The following is a 23,953-nucleotide window of genomic DNA, read 5'->3' as shown; positions in this document are numbered from 1 at the left end:
GTGTGTGTGTGTGTGGTTGTGTGTGTGTGTGTGTGGTTGTGGTTGTGTGTGGTTGTGCGTGTGTGCGTGGTTGTGTGTGTGTGTGTGCGTGCGTGCGTGGTTGTGTGTGCGTGCGTGGTTTTGTGTGTGTGTGTGGTTTTGTGTGTGTGTGTGGTTTTGTGTGTGTGTGTGGTTGTGTGTGTGTGTGTGGTTGTGTGTGTGTGTGTGGTTGTGTGTGTGTGGTTGTGTGTGTGTGTGTGTGTGTGGTTGTGTGTGTGTGTGTGTGTGTGGTTGTGTGTGTGTGTGTGTGTGTGTGGTTGTGTGTGTGTGTGTGTGTGTGTGGGAGAGGAGATGTGTGTGTGTGTGTGTGTGGGAGAGGAGATGTGTGTGTGTGGGAGGGTGGTTGTGTGTGTGTGGGAGGGTGGTTGTGTGTGTGTGGGAGGGTGGTTGTGTGTGTGTGGGAGGGTGGTTGTGTGTGTGTGGGAGGGTGGTTGTGTGTGTGTGGGAGGGTGGTTGTGTGTGTGGGAGGGGGATTGTGTGTGTGTGTGGGGGGGGGGAGGTTTTGTGTGTGTGTGGGAGGGGGGTTGTGTGTGTGTGTGTGGGAGGGTGGTTGTGTGTGTGTGGGAGGGGGATTGTGTGTGTGTGGGAGAGGGGTTGTGTGTGTGTGTGGGAGAGGGGTTGTGTGTATGTGTGTGTGTGTGTGTGTGTGTGTGTGTGTGTGTGTGTGTGTGTGTGTGTGTGTGTGTGTGTGTGTGTGTGTGTGTGTGTGTGTGTGTGTGTGTGTGTGTGTGTGTGTGTGTGTGTGTGTGTGTGTGTGTGTGTGTGTGTGTGTGTGTGTGTGTGTGTGTGTGTGTGGGAGAGGGATTGTGTGTGTGTGGGAGGGGGATTGTGTGTGTTTGGGAGGGGGGTTGTGTGTGTGTGTGTGTGGAAGGGGGATTGTGTGTGTGTGGGAGGGGGATTGTGTGTGTTTGGGAGGGGGGTTGTGTGTGTGTGTGTGTGTGTGTGTGTGTGTGTGTGTGTGTGTGTGCGTGTGTGTGTGTGTGTGTGTGTGTGTGTGTGTGTGTGTGTGTGTGTGGTTGTGTGTGTGTGAGGGGGGGGGGATGTGTGTGTGTGTGTGTGTGGTTGTGTGCGTGTGGGGGGGGGAGATGTGTGTGTGGGGGGGAGGGGAGATGTGTGTGTGTGGGAGGGTGGTTGTGTGTGTGGGGGAGGGGAGATGTGTGTGTGTGTGGGAGGGTGGTTGTGTGTGTGTGGGAGGGGGGTTGTGTGTGTGGGAGGGGGGTTGTGTGTGGGAGGGGGGTTGTGTGTGTGTGTGGGAGGGGGGGTTGTGTGTGTGTGTGTGTGGGAGGGGGGGTTGTGTGTGTGTGTGTGGGAGGGGGGGTTATGTGTGTGTGGGAGGGGGGTTGTGTGTGTGTGGGAGGGGGGTTGTGTGTGTGGGGGGGGGGAGTTATGTATGTGTGTGTGTGTGGGAGGGGGGTTGTGTGTGTGTGGGAGGGGGGTTGTGTGTGTGTGGGAGGGGGGTTGTGTGTGTGTGGGGGGGGGCAGTTATGTATGTGTGTGTGGGTGTGTGTGTGTGGGAGGGGGGTTGTGTGTGTGTGGGAGGGGGGTTGTGTGTGTGGGGGGGGGCAGTTATGTATGTGTGTGTGGGAGGGGGGTTGTGTGTGTGGGAGGGGGGTTGTGTGTGTGTGGGAGGGGGGTTGTGTGTGTGTGGGAGGGGGGTTGTGTGTGTGGGGGGGGGGCAGTTGTGTATGTGTGTGTGTGGGGGCAGTTATGTATGTGTGTGGGGGTGTGGGGGTGTGTGGGGGGGTTGTGTGTGTGGGGGGGGGTTGTGTGTGTAGGGGGGGTTGTATGTGTGTGTGTGGGGGGGGGGGTTGTGTGCATGTGTGTGTGGGGGGAGGTTGTGTGCATGTGTGTGTGGGGGGAGGTTGTGTGCATGTGTGTGTGTGGGGGGGGGGTTGTGTGTGGGGGGGGGGTTGTGTGTGTGGGGGTGTGGGGGGTTGTGTGTGGGGGGGGGTTGTGTGTGGGGGGGGTTGTGTGTGTGGGGGGGTTGTGTGTGTGGGGGGGGATTGTGTGTGTGTGTCAGGTTATGTGTATATGTGTGAGTGTGTGTGAGAGAGAGAAAGACATTTTTTATCATGCATGCATATTCTTGCCCGAGTGAGTATTTATGTAATATATGGTTGTGCGTGCAGATATCCATATATTATGCACGTGAATATATGCACATATCATGTGCAGGTATTCATTTGTACTCTCTGAGCTGAGCAAATTATATTTTTTCGGTCCAATTTAGAAAATTGAAAATCAAATATTTCTTGTAAGGAAAGCTGCATTCACGTTACCGACCATAACCGAAAATGGGATCATCTTACATCTGGCAACATATGTTCTTCAAAATATATATTTTTCTACAATTAAAAACCAGTGCAATGGCATTATTTTTACTTCCACATTATTTTTTAATATTTTTTTAATACTTGGCGGCCTGTTTAGGTGGGGAAGAGGTAGGGGAGAGGATAATGGTGGTCCTAAAAAGATGCATCGGCTTAAACCATTCCTAATGCACACATTCCAGTTACTGATTTATCCCACAAGTACTTTGTAGGTTACCAAACATACTTATAACAGTGAAAAATAAAAAATCACTTCATGTGTTCAGTGCACTACTTTAGCTCCATACAACTTACTTTGATGATGTTGGGAAGAGCATCTTGGTAGGAGAGTGATGAGAGAAGGAAGGAAGTTTGGATTTGACAGCATTCTGCTGGTTTACTCTTGCCTCTGCGCATTCAGCTAACTGCATTAGGCCCTTTCTTTCTACACCAGGGTTCACGTCAACATTTTTACAACCAACACATTTACAAATATTAGAACAGGGAATTTTGGCCTGAGAAAGGAAGAATAAAAAACAGATTCAGATTCATTCAATTACCAGAAACCATCACTGATGTTTTTTCAATACATGTGTATATCTATTGTGTTAACCTGAGCATTCACCATTAAAATTGAACACATGATAATATTTTCTGGAAGTATACATTTTACTCTCTTAAAAATTTCAAAACAAATCTAGTATACATTTATCTCTGGACCACAAAATGGGATGAGAAATCAACAGTGCAATAATACTCACCTCGTAACATTCACAGTAATTTTTGAGGCATCCCGAACGCTTGCAGTTACACCCTTTGTTGTGTCTTCGTTCATTATCACTGCCTCCTTTTCCAATTTTAGGTCGGAAAGCTTGAGGGTTTCGATCAAGACAAGCCTTGATTGCTTTTTGTCTGTCTTCTTCATGAGCTAAGTTGTTGAAACAATTTGCACAGTTGCAGTTATTGCAAAACTCACCATTTGCAAAACAATCACAGTAACTGGTGGGAATGGAAAAAAAAAAATAGATGAGAGAGATATCTTGTTTCTACTACAAATCTGTGAACAGATATTATAAAGTGCTTGTCAAATGTTTTGATCTGTAACAAAGTCAATTTTATTTATGTCATTCATATGACTGCTGAGATAAACTTTGGTAAAAAAAATATGCATAGTTTCATAAATTTACCAGTCAATTTATGCACATGTGTGTATGGTGCATGTGAGGACATTCTAAATAATAGTAGTTCAAATCTTGAAAACTAATATTAACAGGCATTTTCTTCAAACTTTTTTATATATAAAGCCTATATATCCTCCCCCTAAAGATTCAGTAAGGAAAATGGACTTACAGTTTAAGACACTGGCTCTTTGTACAGTTACATGGCTTTCTCGGTCTAATTCCATTTGCATCTATTACTGTTCGTGGAGGTTGTGGCTTTGGGGGTGGAATTATTGTACCCGGGGCTGGCTGGCTTGACATCTGGACTGTTGCACTATTTGTTGTATTTGACTGTAGCTGTTTAAATAAAAATGTCATTAGTTTAGCAGTAGCTTACTAAAAACTACTTATATTAATTTTAAAACAGGAATTCAACTTTCATACAAATAGTGCATTAATTTTAAAAAACAGATCCTTAATATATTAACAATCTTTTGCTGAAAATCCTCAATTTCAGGAAATCAATTTTTACATTTTATCTTACCTGAGACATGTAATGGGCTGGAATCATGACCACAGAGCCAGGCTGGGTGTTGGAGAGGACTCCAGGGGGAAGAGCTGAGGCCGGCAAGGTAAGACTTGCTGTCTGAGGACGTATGGGAACACTACCACCAACACTGGCAGTTGGCACAGAACCAGACACTGGGATGATCACCCGCTGTTTACTGGGCTGTTGAACATATACAGTTATATGAAAAAAGGGTGCAGTAGATATTGCTTGTTCTTCCTAACTTAAGAAAAGACACACAAACTAATTTTAGTCCTCAAAGCAAAATGGTTGCCAAGAACTTTTAACCAAAATGAAGTCATGAAAATTCCTCATGCAAAATTTCTCTTACCCATTAGATAGTTTCATAATACCTGATAAATTATGGAATGATATTTAGTATTTCTATATACATGCACCATTTGTCAGATATCATAAATTTTCTTTTTTTCATTGAAAACTCATTGAGCCCTCAAAAGTATGATTATAAATTATATAAACAGGAAGAACAACGGCAATGAAGTTCGTGGCCAGGAAAAATGCATAGCAAGTTAGGACTGGCTGAGATAATCACATCTTTTTCATACTGAACTCTCTTGTTCAGAAGTTTTCCTTTTGCAAACAATTTTTTTGCCCATTTCAGATACCCAAATAGTTAACATATAACTGGACTCCCTAATTTACCATATCAGTAAACTTCTATTACAATACACTGATTATCAATACATTGCATTTCATTTATTAAGCTATAGCAATTAAAGGGAGTCTTCCCTCCATATCCTGTGCAACTGATGAATTTTAATAAACAACTGAAAAATATTTTCCATCGTACCTGTTGACTTGGTGCAATAGGCATTGCTTTTATCTTAATAGGCTGAGATGCAGCTGGGGCAATGGGCTTGTTGGTGGGTGGTGTTGGTCGGATGAGTGTTGCTCCCCCTCCCCCTCCTCCACTGCCCCCTCCACCCACTCCTGGACTCACTAATCTCACATAGTTCATCTGTACATGTAGGTATTTCAATTAGAATATCTTAAAAGGATCAAGAGGAAAACAAATATCAAAGCACTTCAACACCCTTTTCACTTACAGTGTACAAACCACCATTCATGAAAGTCAGTTAAGCTTTGTTCTCAGTCTGGTTTCTATATCATAATCAAGATGAATAGCTCACCCGATTTGAAAACATCTGTACATTCTGTGGCTGAGCTGTTAGTTGTTGCACCTGGCTGGCAGGAATCTTGATGACCTGCTGTCCTCCAGAGGTCACAATCTGCCCTGCTCTGACAGTGCTTACTGATCCCTGTTGATAACAAAATTAAATCTTAGATTACACTTTTTAATCACTTGTATTTCTATCACTATGATTTGGACACTTTGCAAACATTCTTGCCTACACGTTCAACACACTATCAAAGACTTGGTGAGATGCTTTGGTTAACTTACCTGGCCAGGCTGAGGAACATTGCTCTTGATTACAATTTTCTGTGGACTGGACAAAATATTGCGGACTGCTCCCCCACTGCTAATCTGGTGTGTTATAATCTGCTAAGGAAATGAAGAAAAAATTAAATTCTAATCCAGACAAACAAATAATTGAGAAGAGCAAAGAAATCAAAAGCAATTAGAAAATAAATATGCATAAGATTCTAATTAACCCATTAGCCCATTAGCGACGGGTGTCCCATATAAGAGACACCCAAAAAAATTAACACTGCCGGGTGTCCCGCCATTGTGACGCTGTATCGGGGCTTGCGCTCCAACGCAGCAGCGGGTCGCGGCCAGCGGGCTGACAGACTCCGGGGAAGCTCCACCCGCCGATTTTGTAGCCACCCAGAATATTTTATTTTTGGCTTCAAAATAAACCGGCGTAAATGGGTTAAGGATAATAATCTATTACCATCTGGAAAAATCATATCAAAAGACAAATATGGACATTGGACAATGGCAAAAAAAGAAAAGGTTTACACCAAATAACTTTGCAAAGGGGAAGGGCAGTTTTGTCACAGCTCAAAAGTGTTCACATATGCTCGGCCTACGCACCACACGCCCAGCTGAACGGCCATTTACATAACCCATTGCTCATTGTTATGTACACAGATTAATTATATAGTTCCTATTTAGTTTTATACAATGTATCACGGTATTACTAACACTATATCTAAGTTACCCCTTACAATACATTTTCTATGTACATGCGCCACCAACCAGCACGTACGTAGACTACTAATCCTTCTCCATACAAGATCTTAATTAAACAAGCAGCATCTTACAAGACCGTGTATAATTAACCAAATTATAGAAGGTTATAAGAAGATCCAACATTATAAAGTTGGCGACGAACATGGAATTACCACAGAGGATTAACTATAGCAACATATTTACACCTTGCAGGTTAGTATGTGGAATACCAATGAAATATAGTTGTGCACAAACACAACACTCACATGTTTACCATGTGATTGCTGTAACATAACCAGATCCAATAGGGTAATAACATTGTAATTGTCATAATGTCATTAACAGTAATATCAAAATCATCATTAAAATTATCAGATTTTTTTTTTTTTTTTTTTTTTTTTTTTTACTCAGAAAGGGGAAATCAGGCAAGATCATTAAGCCTATTAATTGGTTTCTTGGTGGCCTAGCACTTCCAGACCCATTAATGTGCAAGCAAAATTCACAAGAGAAAACTACAACTGACAGAATAGGTACCCTGCAGCAATGGGTTAGAATATAAATCAATCAATAAAGAAAAAATAATTAAAGTTGAAATCATAAACTACACTTTGTAGTGCATAAATGTACACAAAATATAAAACATTTACATACTTTATTTTATATAAAATTCTCTGTTCTAAAGAGTTGTTTAAGTTGAATAAATTTCAAAATCTATTTCAAGCACTAACGCCAGTATATTTTGAAGCCGAAAATAAAAGTTTCCGGGCAGCTACAAAATCTGTGCGTGGGACTGGCCCAGACTCTGCCTGCGCGCCGGCCGCGGCCCGCTGTTGAGTTGGAGCGCGAGCCCCAATACAGTGTCACACCAGCGGGACACCCGTCGTAAATGGGTTAATAAGGTATTTAACTTTTAACAGTTTAAATTCAGTTAGTATAAGCTTCCAGAAACCATCAACTATAAGAGCAAAGGAACAGCAGTTGCATAGCAACAAGGATATTCCTCACAGAGTGACTGGGGTGCATCAGGTTGAGAACCAGTGGTTTTAGCAGTTGCCTGAATAATTTAGTAATTATGGTAAAAAAGTGATAAAATTGAGGTTCAAAAAAAGGAAAGTGTGGTATAGAAAAGAAGAAGAAAATATAAGGTCACTTATTTAAAGATGGAGCCTTTAAGTTTTCTTTCCCAAATAGTAAACACTTATGCAAGGTTGGAACAAAGCCTTATTTCCAATATCTGTTTCTGTGATAAAAATCCAAAATCTGGCATTTTCAAAAGTGACTTTTTGAATGCCATGACAATATTACATGAAGCCCTGGCAAAATTCTTGAAATAGAGTTCTGGTTTGACCTCTAAAGAGGCAGAAAGACATGGAAAAGCTACAAACACACTTTTCCTGTGTGATCTACCCTCTTTCTGGTTTTAACATGGCAGCTTTGAAAATAGAAAATAAACTTTACTGAAGTAAATAATATATACAACTATAATTCATACTGTGGGCTCTGTTACCCATAAAACTTATACAAAATGATGACAAAACATCTGAGGAATTCCTTCTAGCACTCTAAACAAATAAAAATGTAAAATAATGAATAAAAAAATAAATCAATAAATAATAATAATAGAGATGATGAAGATGGTGATAACAATAATTCAATGATAACAACAACAAAAACAAAAAAAATTAAAATATATTTCTTTATCAGTATTGTGAATAAACCAATAATAAAGGACCCCGTCTTTTTTTTCCAAATTTTCCTGCCGATTTTGATGAAACTTGCACCCTTTTATTTAGACCCCTTCCCATTGCCTGTGGTCATTTTTTTTTTTTTTTTTTTTTAATCTCCCAAACAGTTTTTGAATTATTGTAGAAAAAAAAGAAAGAAAAAAAAATCCACCCCCCCCCAAAAAAAAAAAAAATAATAATAATAATAATAAAATTGAGTGAAGGGTGGAAATCCTCCCATCTTCAAAAACGATAAAACATTAAATTTGATTTGATTTTTGTACAGAACTATCTTATAGCTACAACTTGTTCAAAATACTTCCTTTCTTCTTTTTTTTTTTGCTTTCTTTTTTGGTGAATTTTTGAAGTAGGCTACCTCATGAAAATCAAAAGAGTGAAAAACCTTCTGACGTTTGTCACTTTTACAAGAAGCAAAGGCAAAATTGCAAAAAAAAATTTGGAACAAAATAATATAACATTTTTGAGAAGTCAACCTTTTTTTTTTTTTTTTTTTTTTTTTTTTTTTTTTTTTTTGAATATTTTCCGAAGGTGACTGTAAAAACACCCTATGAGGAGATTTTGAAAATGCATGTTACTTTTATAAGAAGCACATGAAAATATTGCAAATCCTCATAGCATCATGTAATATATTGATTATTCAGCTACAAAATGAGCCATAATACGTTGCATTATTCATACATTTTACATGACAAATCATATACGAAATATCTGTATATGATATAATTATCTATTATTTACCTATTATTGTTCCTCTTATGGGATTTTACAACATACAATATTGGTCGAAAAAATAACTGTTCTCCAGGCAGACGGGTATCATACATGTCCATTTCTCAGCACGGCCGGGCATCGCCGATCCATGAAATACATTTCTTTGCACTTGCGGAATACTGGCGTTAAAGGATGAAATGCAATTACAGCGCGATGTAAAAGTATGCATATAAGGGATATAAACATAAATATAAAAATCATGAACACATTTTAATGGGATTTTAACCAAAGGTGTGTTTTAACCTTACTTGGATGCTTATTGAACTTTGGTGGTGATGCGGACCATGGTTTGGATCCAGGATTTATTTTTCCAACTCCAAAAGTTATGAACAGGTTTGGCTCAGCCTAATGTTTTGCTTATAGATCAAACTATGTATGATGAAAACAAAGAAGATAAAATACTCCATATGAACGGCATATGTTTATTTGAATGAAAAATTTCTTCATTACCGTTTCTTGGACACTTGCCACATTTCAAAAATTATTCCGAAAAAATGAGGGTTGGTCTCACCTTCTGTGAAATTTAATAAGCTTTCAGAAAAAAATCTCATTTTCTTATTATCTCTAATCATTGCGTAACAATTGCCGATTTTCTAAGGTAACGTGAAAAAAATAATATTTCAGTTGACGTCGAAAATGGCTGCTACCACCTAAAAAATAACGGTCGGGCCTTGAATTGTTCAGGGGAGAATTGGAGGCCCTGAAACTCCTTGAAAATGCATTAAACTCGATTTCAGCAAGATGGGAGAAAAATGCCGAAAAATGACCAGATGGTCCCCTAAAATTATGACACATGTACATATAAGCATATGTAACCCTACCATGAATGTAATAGAACTACTCTCGGGAGACACAAATCAGCACAAAAGGTTAAGGCATACACATCGTCTTATGCAATTGTTTTTTTCAGTAAACATGATTCCAGGGAAGGATAATTGTTGCAGTAAAGAAACTGTTAAAAATCCACTGGGGACATAGGAAGCTTGTAGGTATTTAAGACTAGAAGTTATTAGATAAAGGGGATCCCTGTTATTCATCGCACCCTTATTTGTTATTTCACCCTTTCAATACAGATGTTTTGCTGATTTATTGGTGACTGCAGTTCACTCATTTGTCATTTAGGGTTCTGAAAGTTTATACACATATGGCATATAAGAATCTAAAAAGTAATAATTAACAGTATCTAAGTTGTAACTATAAGGAAAATATAAAATAAGAGCATGATTTCCAGAATATGAATACATGTACCAGGGTGCACAAAAATCTAAATTTCTGTGCACCCTGTTAACAAGAACTACAGTGCAGTATACATGCACATTATGTGCCCACTTTCCAGCCACCGAAACAGGCTGATGCCTCTACACCAGCACACAGAAAGCTGCTGTTAAGTGTTAACCCACTTGCGATGGGTGACACATATTTGTGACACCTGGAAAAATAAACATTGCTGGCTATCCCACCAGTGTGACACAAGACTGGAGCTTGCGCTCTGATTTTGTCACCCGTGGTGGGCGGTGTGTGGGCCGGTTCCCGGACTGGCCCAGGTGCTGATTTTGATACTGCTCGGAAACTGATTATCTGCTTCCAAATGGACCGTCGGTAAAAATGTTTGGTAAGTGGACGTAATAATGGGATTGTTGGCATGAATCAGCAGTTTTCCCTGTTTGTGCCTGGCTCATTTGGTAGTTTGCGAGTGACATTTGGCACCCAAAAACTTTTATTTTGCTATAATTTATCAAAATATCATAATTTTGAAGGTTACCTTCATTATAGGTGCCATTGCCTAAAAAATATCTTTACCATATAAATGAAGCCACTACTACTGCAGAAAAACAAACTCTGTCCAATGAGACAATGGCGCAGGAATGGGCACAATACGTTTTTGAGTCCACAACAGCCATGGTATGTACGTACAAGCCACCTGTCAGCTAGGGGATAATGTGATCTATCTTCCAAACCCATTACTGAATAATTTCTGCTGCAAGCCCACCCAAAGCGAAACAAGTATTATGTGAATAATAAAAAAAAAGGAATAAAAGTAAGGAACGAGAAGCTGATGTTGGGCACTTAAACAGCATTATATCAAACATGAGGAATGTGTCATGATCCTAACCCATCCATGTATACCAGGAGTTGGCTGATGTAAATGGTGATGGTCCTCTCTCATCTACTTGTGCATAGCCAAACCTCTTTCCTGTCTTCTCCGCCACACTCTGGCACAAAACCTCCAAACTACAGCCAATTTTTGCATTTCTCTTTTGTATTAACTTTTCTTTTTCTTAGATAAAAATGTTGTACTTCTCATTTTAGTATCACTCTCAAAATATACTTCAAGAATATATGCTGAAGCAAACTAAAGGATACTATGATTTACATTACTCCCATTCATAATGCATTCCTATGGGTGTACTGCTATTTGTTGTGTATTTCTGGTCTATATTAATGACAAATAACAGAGATCCCCTGTATCTTGAAAATACTTGAAACCAATGTTCTGTAAAGAGCAAATAGTATTTTTCATTGGGCTCTTTTCTTTTCAAATTCTTTCCAGCCTTGTATATAAGATTTATTTTTTTCTAAATATCACTTTAATTAAAATTCTAAACAATATTTAAATATATATCTATATCTATATATATATATATGTATTTAAAAAATCTACAAGGAAATAAGCCCTTTTATAACATAACCCTAAAACATGTATTTCAGGTGGTAAACATATTAGGGTTAATCCTATGAAAAGTAAATGGCTCAGCAAGAAGACACTTGCTAGCCTAATAGATATTTTCAAAGGGATAAAGTTTATAAATGTTCATGATTTCAGAAATGCTAAAATCACCAATTATGTCTTTACCACATGGTCCCCTTAACATCTAAGAATGACAAACACTCCAGCTTGTCTATCTCCCAACCTCAAAACACTTGACTTTCTTAGTTTGGTTGTAAGAATTCCAGTTTATTTAACCCATCCATCCCGGGTGTCACATATATGAGACACAAGGAAAAAATAAACAGTTTTGGGCTGCCCGCCAGTGCGATGCCTTCTCGGAGCCGTGCTCCGCGGCAAAAGCGGCGGGCGGCCGGGCGGGCGGACAGACTCCGGGGAAGCTCCGCCCGCCGATTTTGTAGCTTCCCGGATTTTTTTAATTTGGGCTACAAAATGTACCCCGGCGTGACTGGGTTAATACACTAGGAAATTATTTTTTTAAATTCCAAAGTAGTGCGTAAAATAGGGTGATCTTTATGTACATGTAAATGAAATATTTGTAAAATAATTTTCAAATCTTGTATATATGGCAACTTTCCTTTTACTTCACAGGTATAGAGAACTAACCCCCTATATTTCTCTGGGTCTTCTTGTGCATGTCTAGGTAGTTCCTCCTCCTCCTCCTCCAGATCTTCAGAGTTCAGTACAACTACAATCCCATTTTTTGCCCACCTTCCCTAGGACCACTCCTCTTTTTCATTTGTTTTCATTATTTTGTTAATCTTTTACCCCATTTTTCTTTTGTAAACTAAGATAACTTTTACAACTCTGATGCTCCACTGTAATTCTGTAAAAAACTAGCACCAGACTTGCAATCTCTGGCCCTTTAGTAAAATTGATCTTTTCATACATTAAACACCAAATCTGAATATTCCCTCTCTTTCCCCCTCATATAATGAAAGGAAGACAGAAAAAAAATACTAATAAATAATCCTCAATTCAATACTAGGTATGTTTTCCATCAAAATATCCATCCTGAATGTTACACAGCAACAAAAAATATGAGCCTAGATCCCTTCAGTAGCAATCGCACTGCTCACAGCTGACTGTCCCCTCACCAACTTCTCAACTGCAACGCACCTGCTGTTGTCCGGAGGGAGGAGCAGGGGCGATTTTGGTGGGAGACTTCATGGCCATGGAGACAGGTATCACCAACTTACTTGGGGATTTCAGGGGAGAAGAACTCCCCATATTGACACGCTGGACAACAATCTGCCAAATGCAAGTCAGCCTTAGAGTTTACTATAATACCCAATCAAAGCACCCATAGGTTCATCAGCTGTACGATCCTCTGTCATATATCCCAGGGGTTAATAATGCTTCAAATGACATTCAAGAAAAATGAAACATCACTAGTTCTGACCCTAATTTAGCATTTGATTTTATATATAATCTATAGTTTCCATAATAAAAAAAATCATACATACAAAGAAATTTATAACATCATAATCATTCAATAAACAATATGCAAAGTGAAGAAAGAAATTAAATATCATATACTATCACAGTAACTTAATCATAAACACCCAATCCTTCACAATAAAAAGTAAAAACTTTTCCATTTCAGCTACTTCTTTAAGAACTTACAATCTACAAAAAAATTTCATATGTTCAGTGAAGATTGTGGCAACACTCCAAACTCTTCAACTTCATCACTATTTACTAATAAATAAACCTACTGATATATTACAAATATTCTTTACAAGAACTACCATGAAGAAAATAATATATCATGAAAAACACAATATGAAAAAAATTAAATATAAATGAAACTATCTTTTGAATGGGAAAACATTTTTTTAGCATTACAAAAGGTTACATGAAATGAATCTGGGATTCATTAGAATCTGTGACTGATATAAGGAGAAATTAATTTGCTTTTATCATCTTTTCTTTCTAAACAATGGACTGTTTTCATCTAACCTCTTTATCTGCCAATGGATAATAGATTTGTAATATAATAATTCTGTAATCTAGAGAAAGTTGACCAGATGGTGGGTAAATTTATACATTTCAATAGATTTAAAGTAGTAAAAGAAATAGAAGAAATAAGAATTGCTTTATGATATCAATAATGCAAGATATTTCTGTCTTACTTCCTTCCCAACAATAAAAAATTATGAACTCAAAGAAGCCATGACAGTGAATAAAGAAAAAAAAAAAAAAACATCTGCTTCATATTTATCAAGTAAGGTTTTTCTTAGTATTACTTCCTGTCCAACAGCATACACAAAGAGCAGACTCCAAGAAGCCATGACAGTGAATAATTATACTTAGAACATCATCCTTTTAAACATTAATTTTTCAAAATGCTGTAATTAGTACTAAATATGCAATGAAATGATACTATCTATCATGGCATCACAGTTTTGAGTGTTTATGTACTCAAAGCAAAAAACTGTAGGTACTTTCAGGATCCTGCATATCAACCAGAAGCCTCCCGGTCATTTCTGTCTCATAACAAACAAAATGAGATGGATAACAAGGAAAATAACATCAAGAAAAATAACATCAAAAGTTTAGTATTCAAGATATTCCTGCTTATGAAAAAAGCAAGAAAGCATTATAGCAAATTCTGGGAAATGTAATAACTGACATCAAAGGCTTGAGTAAGCTTGGAAATTGGATAAACAAGGCACACTCTCTACTTACCTTGTTTGGAGACTGGCTCACTGTTTTTGAAGGTGAAATGAGTCCCATTTGTTGTGCTTGCTGGAGTGTAAATTTGGTGGGAGATGGCACCATCTGGGTGCTTCCACCTGTGCCACTTTGACTGGTGACAAGGCGGACCTGCTGTCCTCCGAGGCTGCCCAAGCTGCCTCCAGCCTGACTTGTGATGATCACCTTAGTAACAGTCTGTTGAAGATTATTTCAAAGAATTATAAACCATATAATCTAATACTTTATCAAGAGTTGTCAAGTTTTTTTTACCCACATACTTTCAAACAGCAAAGAAAAGAAATGGAAAAATTGCAGATACCAAAATACAATTACCAAACAGCATTTGCTGATAGTTCAAGTCAATATTTCCCTAATATACAGCAACTTCACCCCTTAGTGATCAGTATCAGTTTGCTTTGTCTCTTTTTTTTCACAATGTTATCTAAGTCTTTTAACCCATTCACGACGGGTGTCCCACATATGAGACACCCAAAAAAATAAACATTGCCGGGCGTCCCGCCAGTGTAACGCTGTATCGGGGCTCACGCTCCGACGCAGCAGCGGGCCATGGCTGGCAGTCAGACAGACTCCGGGGAAGCTCCGCCCGCCGATTTTGTAGCTGCCAGGAATCTTTTATTTTTGGCTTCAAAATATACCGGCATTTATGGGTTAACAAAACGAAAAAACATTCTTACTGTTCATTCAAAAACCTTCAAATAATTATTTTAGAACAAACGTAAAATATATTCCTCATTCTTTTTCTATAAATTTCATCCTAATATTCTGTAGATAAAAATGTAATTATACAAGAAAAACATTTTGGAGAAAATTATTCTACTTTCTTATTTGTAATGCACTGTATAGTATTTCTCCCAAAAAAGAACTGCAACAAATTTTGAAAATTACGGAACAGATTTTCTTTTACAATTATCGTTATCATTATTACTTACTCCACTATTGTGTGACTGCGTCTGCTGAGGCTGTTTGACCTGGACGGCGCGGACTTGCTGTGGGACAGTAGCTGGCTGTGTCACCACTATCTGTTGTCTAAGAGCACCACCTAACTGTGCTGCATTAACTACAACTGGTTTGTTGCTGTTGCTGTTCCCAAGGCCAGACATAGTTGTCACTACTTGTCCTCCAGATGTTATGATGCGGTTGTTCATTGAACCCAAAGAGAGTGAATTCTGTAGCGCAAAAAGAAAGAGACAATTCAAACAAGTATGATCAACAATATTCCTAATAATAATAATAATAATAATAATAATAATAATAAAAAAAAAAAAATAACAACAACAACATGAGACCAGATTTCTGGCCCCTAGCATCTGCATTCCAAGTTACATTACTGGACATGATACAGATATGTACCATGATATCATCGACTCTGCTGTTAGACAGTGAAACTCAATCTCAATCATGCTTGTACAAGAAGTCCTTGAAACAGATCATGGGGCACAGTTGGCAAACCATGTGCCTATCCAATGACTGCACCATGAGATTGGTGTAAGACTTGTTACTTGCACAATGCGGGCCCACCAACTTAGAATAAAGACACTTGGTTCAACTACCTGAATATGACCCCAATCAGCAGGATGTCTCCTCAGGAGATAGCTTTATTCTAAATTTGAACACTGACGAATGCCTAGCAAATTGGACTTTTTTTTCTTCTCGGTTGTGACCCACTGGTTGGGAAGCAGTGTTCTTGTACATTTGTTTGTATCTTGTTAAAATCATGCATATATATAGTTTCTAGACAAACCTGATTTTGTTGAAGCACCACAAACTGGCCAAGGCTGCTCTTGATAACCTGTGGGGTCTCTGTGACAATCTGGTGGGTTGTAGTATCTCCGCCTGTAGAAGCAGAAGCTAGCAAGGCTGCAGTACCCGACTCCCCACCAGCTGACAACTCTTCCCCTGTCATAGTAATCAGCTCTCCTCCTTGCTGCAGCATGTCCATGTCACCTGTTGTTATGACACTTTCTTAAAATCACATATCAAAGCCATCCTATATAAATATATTGGGCTGTGTCACAGACAAATATCAGTAATGGTTGAGAAACTTCAATATGCAGATGAGAATTTTAAAAATCACAAAAGGATGGTAGAGAAAAAGGCAAAGACAACAAACATGAAAATATTTTCTAAACATATATGTACATTTAAATGTAGGTGTGGAAGTGCTTGAGTATATATATACTTATGCATCCTATGAATAAGGTTACCATAATGTGCGTCACTGCTAAAAATAAGGCAATTCATATTAGCTGTACAATCCGAAGAATACACATTCTAAAAAGAGTGGCAAAAGCCTATCCCAACTCACCAATAACTTGTGTGTGCTCCGAGAGTGCATCCACTTCCATCGGCTGGTGGTGTGCTTGGTGGTGAGTGTGAGCATCCAGCTGTTGTGGATCATCCACTCCACCTCCAGCCACCTCCACAATATTTCCCACAGCCACTCCATCTGATATGAGCACGCCACTTGTGTCTACAACCTATGGATAGCAAACAAATCATTAGAAGTATGCCAAACTTTGTATTCACAATGGACTTTGGCAATTAGAAAAAAAAGACAATGAAAAAAAAAATCTTAAGGATATCCTTGAATTAGAAATGGCAGAAGTATTGAATGAAAATTAAAGCAATTGACAATGCAGCCTAACTTGTAGTTAGATAAATAGCTATAATTGCATCTAAGATTTTCTACAGTTGCAGGTTGCATTATTTCATAAAAGAAAGTAGATACAGCCACAATTTGCAATATAATCATGTTTAAACCTGTCTCGAGTATAGCAAAATCTGCACTATATTAACAACTTCAATAATAATCATCATCTGGAAAGTGATAATCTTTAAACCTTTTCAATCATTATACTGAAACCATCCAAACCCTACTTATCAAAAGAAAAAATACAGAAATATTACAAACTAACATGTGCTTCCGTTGCTTCATGGAGAGCCTCAAGGTCTGCAGGCTGGATGTTGAAGCCAACTAGAGTCTCCAGATCCTGCTGTGTCAGCTGGCTCGACAGCTCTCCCAAGGCTGATGCATCAATGAACACTGTATTGCCTCCCTCACCCACATCTTTATCTGCAATCAAGAAAGGAGATGTTATCTAAAACAAAGAAGTTACACATTTTTCAAGAAAATCAATGATTTATTGATAAATGTAATGGAATTGGATACCAGGAATTCTACAAAGATTTATACAAAACATCTTTGAAGTTGTAAAGGATCAGAAATCATAATGTCTTCTTCAATTACAGTAAATAGCCATCTGATAATTCAAGGTGTGGTTATGTTTAGAAAAATTTGTACACATGTAGATATGTTTATCATTAGGCAACAGAGGTCCAGTGCTACTGCTGCAAATGTTTACAGCTTAACATGTTTTCTACCAGGAATTTTAGGCTGTAGATTAACTGTTGCAGCTCAATATTGTAATGTATGGTACATATAAATGATTTCATACAATATTACTACAGCAAAAAGGAACATAATTCTATAAACAACATGCTACAGGCATTATATATATCTATAACATTTATTTCACCAATATACAAATTATAAATCATTTAGAAATGTAACTAACAAGGCAAAGTATGTGAGGACATGCTGATCAACAACGGGTTAAAAATTTGGCAAGTGGGCCATTAACACAGGGCACGCATTGGCACTGCTTGTGAAGGTAAAAGTGAAGGTTTACCTTCACATTAGGCACTTTTGTTTCACAATACAAGTGATGCCACTACTATCTGAAAAAAAAGTTTGATAAGCAAATGGCATGGGAATGGTTGTGATGTAATGCCAGCCACTACTTTTTCCATAACAGATATGGCACGTGCACACATGCCACCTGGCAGAAAAGTGTTGTCTCAATACATTTGAAAGCGTTTTGAACCGTGAGACAGTCATGGCCATAGTCCAATCCGACTTCAGGTAAAGAAGAAGAATATAATAAGTATAATATAAAAATTCTGCAATAGTAATAATGTGCATGTGCAACTTGTTCTTGAAGCTAATCAACATGCATTGATATTTGAGCCACAAGACGTTATTGGCTAATGCTCATGAGACTGCAGCTCTACAAAGCCTGTACTTGAGCATGATGTTGCTCTTGAGCAAGGCTTTCCACCTTTTTGTTCCTTTTTATGCCTTGTGTATTCTGACAGGTTCCCAGCTTCAAGTGTCAAACTTTGATAAAATTAGATGTTCCTATCAATTCTGCAAGCACAGATTTTTTTTGTGTGATATATGGATATTGCAACGTACATGCATGAATAGATTTACATGCATTACTTTTTCTGCTTCTAACCTTGTCCATGTCACATTTTTGGAATTACTGAGGCAGGAGAGTTTTAATTTATTTGCAAATTTATCTTTCTACTTACTTGACTATTCTAATTTTATTTATCTATTCATCTCTATTTTCTCTTCTTGCAAAAAATGCAAATTTCTTTATTTTGTTTGTTTGTTTGTTTACAAATATACCATTCTTTTGAAATCTGAAAAAAAAGAAAGAAAAAAAAAGTCACTGGGAAAATAGTTTTCCCTGTAGTATAGTTTAGTGGACTGTCTCTGAACACAGAAGGCTCTGCAAGTACTTTGTTACAAAAAAAAAAAAAAAAAAAAAAAAAAAAAAAAAAAAAAAAAAAAAAAAAAAAAAAAGACCTTGTGACCTCACATGATTTTAACTTTCTGTGAGTTTGTGGGAAAAATGGTCTTTTTACTAATGCTATCTATATCAATACTGTTATCATCATCATGGACATTATAGTTATTAGAGTATCATTTACATTACTAACAATAATATAAGATACCAATTTTTTTTTCCAAAAATCAAGGAAAAGGGTAAAACAAGTGAGATAGGTAGTACCCACATATAATTGGCTTATTCGTGACTTAGTACTTGTGGAGTCATCCATGTGTAAAACCAATTAATACTCTCACAGTGGGCATAGCACATCCCATAGAAGTGGGTTAACAAGACTTTAATATAGGTTTTTGAATACTTAAAACATTCCTGAAACACTACTGTAAAAGATTTTTATGTGAGGTGTTTTTTAAATAAAGAGATAATAGCAACCATCATAATATATAACAATAAAACACACTCCCCTCTTGACAACTGATTAAAAATTTAGCATTAACTCTCTATAATCTACTGGTTAACAAATCAGGCAAATGCTGTTTGACAGACATCAGTGCTTCCCCTGGAAGCATAATACCAGTCAGGGTGCAACCTGTAATGTGACTTTCAAGTAATGTGGAGGGAGGGATGAAGGGAGGGACAGACAACAGACAATCATTTCCAAAAAATTAAACTGCTACCAACGACGTAAATTGATTTTTATCTCAGACACAGTCACCTAATTGTATAGAGATACAAAGTTAACAACATATGCATACATTGAGTGTATGTTCTTTTCTATTCCTCTTATTCAAATTACCATTTTTACTCATCTCCTCTCCTTTCTCTTGACTGCCTCATCCAAAAATGCATGTTTTTCTACTGGATTCCTAAAGAATTATAGGACCATCATCCTCTGACCTCAATGATAGTCTTCCTCTGCTTAAGCACTAAACCCATTTTTCAAAACTGCCACCAAACAGATCAAACTTCTTTAACCACTTTCCACAATTTTGTGGATCCTACAGTGGTAAAACCTTTTGTTAACCTGCAATCAAGAAGCCTTTGATCTACTAAAACCAAATCAAATTGGCAATGTAAGTTCTCTTTACCTACAAAGCCTAAGCCAAGATATCCACTGATCATGTACGTCCAACAAGGCCTAAGGAGTGGGGAGGAAGAAGAAATGGATAAAGGAAGAGAAAAGAAAGTGTGAGAAAGGAAAGAGGCAGTAATAGAGGACAGGAGTAACTGAAGTTAAAGAGCCAAGAAAAAAATGTATGTATCTGATTTTCACCTTTAGCAGTAGAGGGCTTCTCCAAGAGTGTAGAGACATGGAATATCACGTGAGAAACAATGACATCTAAACCCTGAATAAAATGCATAATTTTCCTTTTTACTTTCCTATTACCAGTCATTCTCAAATGGCTAATGTTTACTTTGGAATAACACTTTTGTCAAAAATATATAAATATTTTTAAATGTTGCTGAGAGAAATATGGTGTTTCAACCTATAGGTGCTGGGTACATGTGGTTTTGTTTTATCAAAGATGGTTTTACATTACTTTGTCACCATGGAGTCACTTACTAGGCCTGCCTGATCTCAACTGTTTACTCCAATTCCTTAATTTTTGGTGAACGAGTTTTTTATCATTTTTCTTCTTATCACTGTCTCTACTAATGTTACCTCTATGTTCATTATTTGCAATATTACCAGTACAGCATTAAACCAATGCCACTGGATGGCTTGTACATACATGTCATGGCTGTTGTGGACAAAAAAGTGGGTGGCATCATATCACAACCTTTCCCATGTTGTCAGCTCATTGAATGGAGCTTGTTTTCTCTGATAGTAGCAGTATCATTTCTATGGGAAAACTTTTAGTCATGAGCACCTAAAGTGAAGGTAAACCTTAAATTTTTTTATAGTTATTTAAAATCATGCATAAGCTTTTAGGTGACTAATGTTGCTCGCCAACTACCAAACGAGTCAGGCACAAACTGCGTGTGGGCAGGCACGCACTTGAATGTATGTTAAGAGGGAGGAGAAATATAGAGAGAGAGAAGTAGAAACAGTATTAGATGAGAGATACTAGATCAAACAGGTTAAGTCTGTAGTGGCTAATATCAATAATTATACAACCAAAGGAGCAATAATAAAGTACTATTCTTTTATTTAAGCACATAATCTACTCCGAGTGTAAAATACCTGTATCTCTGATTTTTTTTTCTTTATTCAAGCCTTATTACTCACATATCCCTTCACAGACACACCATACTAACTTTCTGATCAATCTAAGCTTTTATGCAACTGTTAAATTCACCCTTTTCCACTTTTCAACTTGTCCTCTAAATCAGATGGATGTATATAGGAAATAATAAATACTAAACCACTGACACATTAAGAAAAAAAATAAATAAATAAATACATAAACAAATAAATAAATAATGGGGGTAAAAACATGAAGTAATGAGCTACACCAACAAAATGATGGCCCCACTAGTGCAACGGATTAACAGACTGTGTTAGCTGCTCAAGATCTTGTTCATTGTTTCCAATATCCATCAAATGGAGGTCTGTAAAACTGTTGTGTGAGTGTACTGAACTCTATCATGGTTTTACAGTGATTCCTCAGCACAAAATTTAATGGTAATTCTATACAGTAGGACACACTTGCCAGAGACAAGTATGTCATAGTGTCCCCAACTCCAAGTCAAAAAATTTATTCAACAATCTATGTTGCTGTGATTGGGTGTCTGAGGTGAGGATTGGTGGAATACCCCCTGAGAAACATTGCTTTTGCCTCGGTTTGCATGGCTAGATAGGGCTGAAACTTGGCAGGACCCAGTGCACCCTAGTGGTTGTGAGCGGTGCTTTCTGGGATATTTTTTCTTTATTTGAGGCATTACTTTTTGTGTCTGCAGATTATTTCTTGTACCAACAACTGCAACTTTTAGTCCTCTACAAGAATATCATCTTTAATTTATCCTATTTTGTCCAATTTAATTAAATTGGATATTCTCTTTCCCTGCTAAAGCATAAACTTAACACAGGAAATTTACTTTCTCTTGCCACAATGTCCTTAACACTCAAGATGTGTGTGTCATAGAAGAAACAGGGCCAGGGAACTCCAACGTCATTTTGCCAGTTTGCATTTGTCATTTGTGAAGAGACAGCATGCCAAAAGTTGTTACAATTGCTACACAAGGTAAGAGAATGCCCCTACAATAGTCTAAAGTATGTCTTATCTATGTCCATAACTTATTTACTTACTAAAATTTTGGGGTAACAAGTACAAATATACTATAAACTAAATGCATGAATACAGCCAACAACTTATGTCTGACAATGCAAACAGGTTAATAACAGGAAAAAACAAAAGTAAGATAGCACATGCCTCTGCCTGTGATAATTTGCTGACATGCCTATACAGACTACAGTCAAGTGATAAGTAAAGTGAGGAACTCTATACCTTTCTCTCTTTTCTTTGCAAGCTCTACTACTTTAGAGAGAAGAAAAAATATAAAGGAATATATATGCTAAGAGAATATTTGTATTCAGAGAATTAAAACGCCTATCTTGCCCACTACCAGAACATTTTCTATAAAGCCCTGGATTAACCATAAAACAAAACATGCAAACACTCAGAGCACCAAGGAAACCTGGTACCACTGCTGTAGCTATCAAACTGCAAGGAATAATGGCTTCATTGAAAGGATCCAGCAACATATTCTAAGAGCAGCAAATATTTAGTATTTGTGCTCTATTTTGTTACACCTAATCAACTAGACTTTATAGGTGTTATATTATCAGGCACCTGATAAATACTGAAGGGCAATAACCAGGCTGCTCTAACAGTATTACAGGTTCCTATTTCCTGACCCATTTGCACCAGGAACATGCAAGGTCCACTGCAGTTTTGTCTTGTCATTTTGGTTTACACAGAGATGGCTTCACAAAGTAACTTAGTCACCAAAGGGTCAGCTATGTTTCACATGCCTTGAATTCTCAGAAGAATTTTCAAAGCCGTTATTACAATTATCAACGCAATGATTTGGACTATCATTACTGACATTATCATCATTATATTGTTATCAACCAGTTGGCTCAAGATGATGTGGAAATCTTATCACAAAAAAAATTAGCTGAGGGGAGTGATGGGAACACCTCATCATGGAAAGAAAGGGAGAAAAAAAATAATAATAATAATAACCCAGAAATATAATATGATGCCTGCTCAACAAAAATAGTCTATTATCATCTTAATACAGTATTAAAAAAAGGACAAAAAGAGACCTAGGACTATGGCAAAACTGTATTTGCAAGAAAAAGGGCTAATAGCAAGGAAGTCTAATATCCGGACTTTGGTCCATTCTCTTACCACGAGGCATTCACATTCAACAAGTTAACAACACTAGGATCAATAATAGAAAAAAAATTCTTTCTAAAAATGAAACTAATTGCATGAACATATTAAATCAGGCAGGCCTAGTTACCAACTCCTTGGTGACTAAGTACTTGTAGTCACCCATGCATAAACAAAATCAATAAAGCTTAAATCACAGTGGACATAGCAGTTATACATGACATCCTGGCATCAAAGGGTGAATCTAGTCCTGCGCATAAATACATGTACATTGTTTTTTTTTATTATAACTGTTCATAATCTTGGGACTTTTGAATGCCAAGTAAGAGTATAATAGAGTAGGAATCTCTGTTTTACATTCTTCTAAATAATATATAATGGGCGCAAAATTTTTATTAATCAATCTTTTTAAATATATAATTGTTAAAGACTTAAACCATAACCATTCATGTTAATTTTTCTTTGACCCCTTTCAACAATCATAACTAATTTACCAAAGAATTTATAATAGTTATTCATTAGTAAGTGATGAAAAGGTGAGACTTTCACATCTAAAAATCTTGCATTTCGTCCAAAAAATTTTGAAAGTATCAAATTCAGCCTGAAGTTCCTTCCTCCTCCCCTTTGACATAAAAGCAGTGACACAGCCAACATCCTCCTTGACAGCCTCCCAAACCTGCCCCACAAAGCAGCCCAGCCTCACCAAAGCCACAGGAAAGCCTAATCCTTGGCAAGAGCCCCACAATGAGGTCCCAAGCAGAGATTAAAGCCCAG

The 23,953-nt window shown here is 37.5% G+C and overlaps 1 protein-coding gene across 4 annotated transcripts in view; it reads right to left on the bottom strand.

Moving 5' to 3' along the window:
* The window catches only part of LOC113822685 (protein lin-54 homolog), a 34,434-nt gene that overhangs the window by 9,661 nt on the left and 820 nt on the right, over positions 1–23,953 (bottom strand). For 2 of the 4 annotated variants that reach the window (XM_027375220.2, XM_027375243.2), the window contains exons 2-14: positions 17,115–17,272; positions 16,505–16,676; positions 15,941–16,143; positions 15,129–15,365; positions 14,170–14,373; positions 12,598–12,729; positions 5,500–5,601; positions 5,228–5,356; positions 4,888–5,055; positions 4,053–4,238; positions 3,699–3,865; positions 3,110–3,347; positions 2,664–2,863 (exon numbers count right to left, since the gene is read on the bottom strand). In XM_027375220.2, coding sequence (XP_027231021.1) covers positions 2,664–2,863; positions 3,110–3,347; positions 3,699–3,865; positions 4,053–4,238; positions 4,888–5,055; positions 5,228–5,356; positions 5,500–5,601; positions 12,598–12,729; positions 14,170–14,373; positions 15,129–15,365; positions 15,941–16,143; positions 16,505–16,676; positions 17,115–17,272 — 2,296 coding nt within the window. The remainder of the gene's footprint in view (positions 1–2,663; positions 2,864–3,109; positions 3,348–3,698; positions 3,866–4,052; positions 4,239–4,887; positions 5,056–5,227; positions 5,357–5,499; positions 5,602–12,597; positions 12,730–14,169; positions 14,374–15,128; positions 15,366–15,940; positions 16,144–16,504; positions 16,677–17,114; positions 17,273–23,953) is intronic. The other 2 variants (XM_027375227.2, XM_027375234.2) reach the window with 2 other exon arrangements.

The sequence above is a fragment of the Penaeus vannamei genome, chromosome 25, assembly GCF_042767895.1.
Source record: "Penaeus vannamei isolate JL-2024 chromosome 25, ASM4276789v1, whole genome shotgun sequence".
Taxonomy (NCBI): domain Eukaryota; kingdom Metazoa; phylum Arthropoda; class Malacostraca; order Decapoda; family Penaeidae; genus Penaeus; species Penaeus vannamei.
Note: the sequence above shows the minus strand (reverse complement) of the source record. Positions and strands in the feature narration are given on the sequence as shown.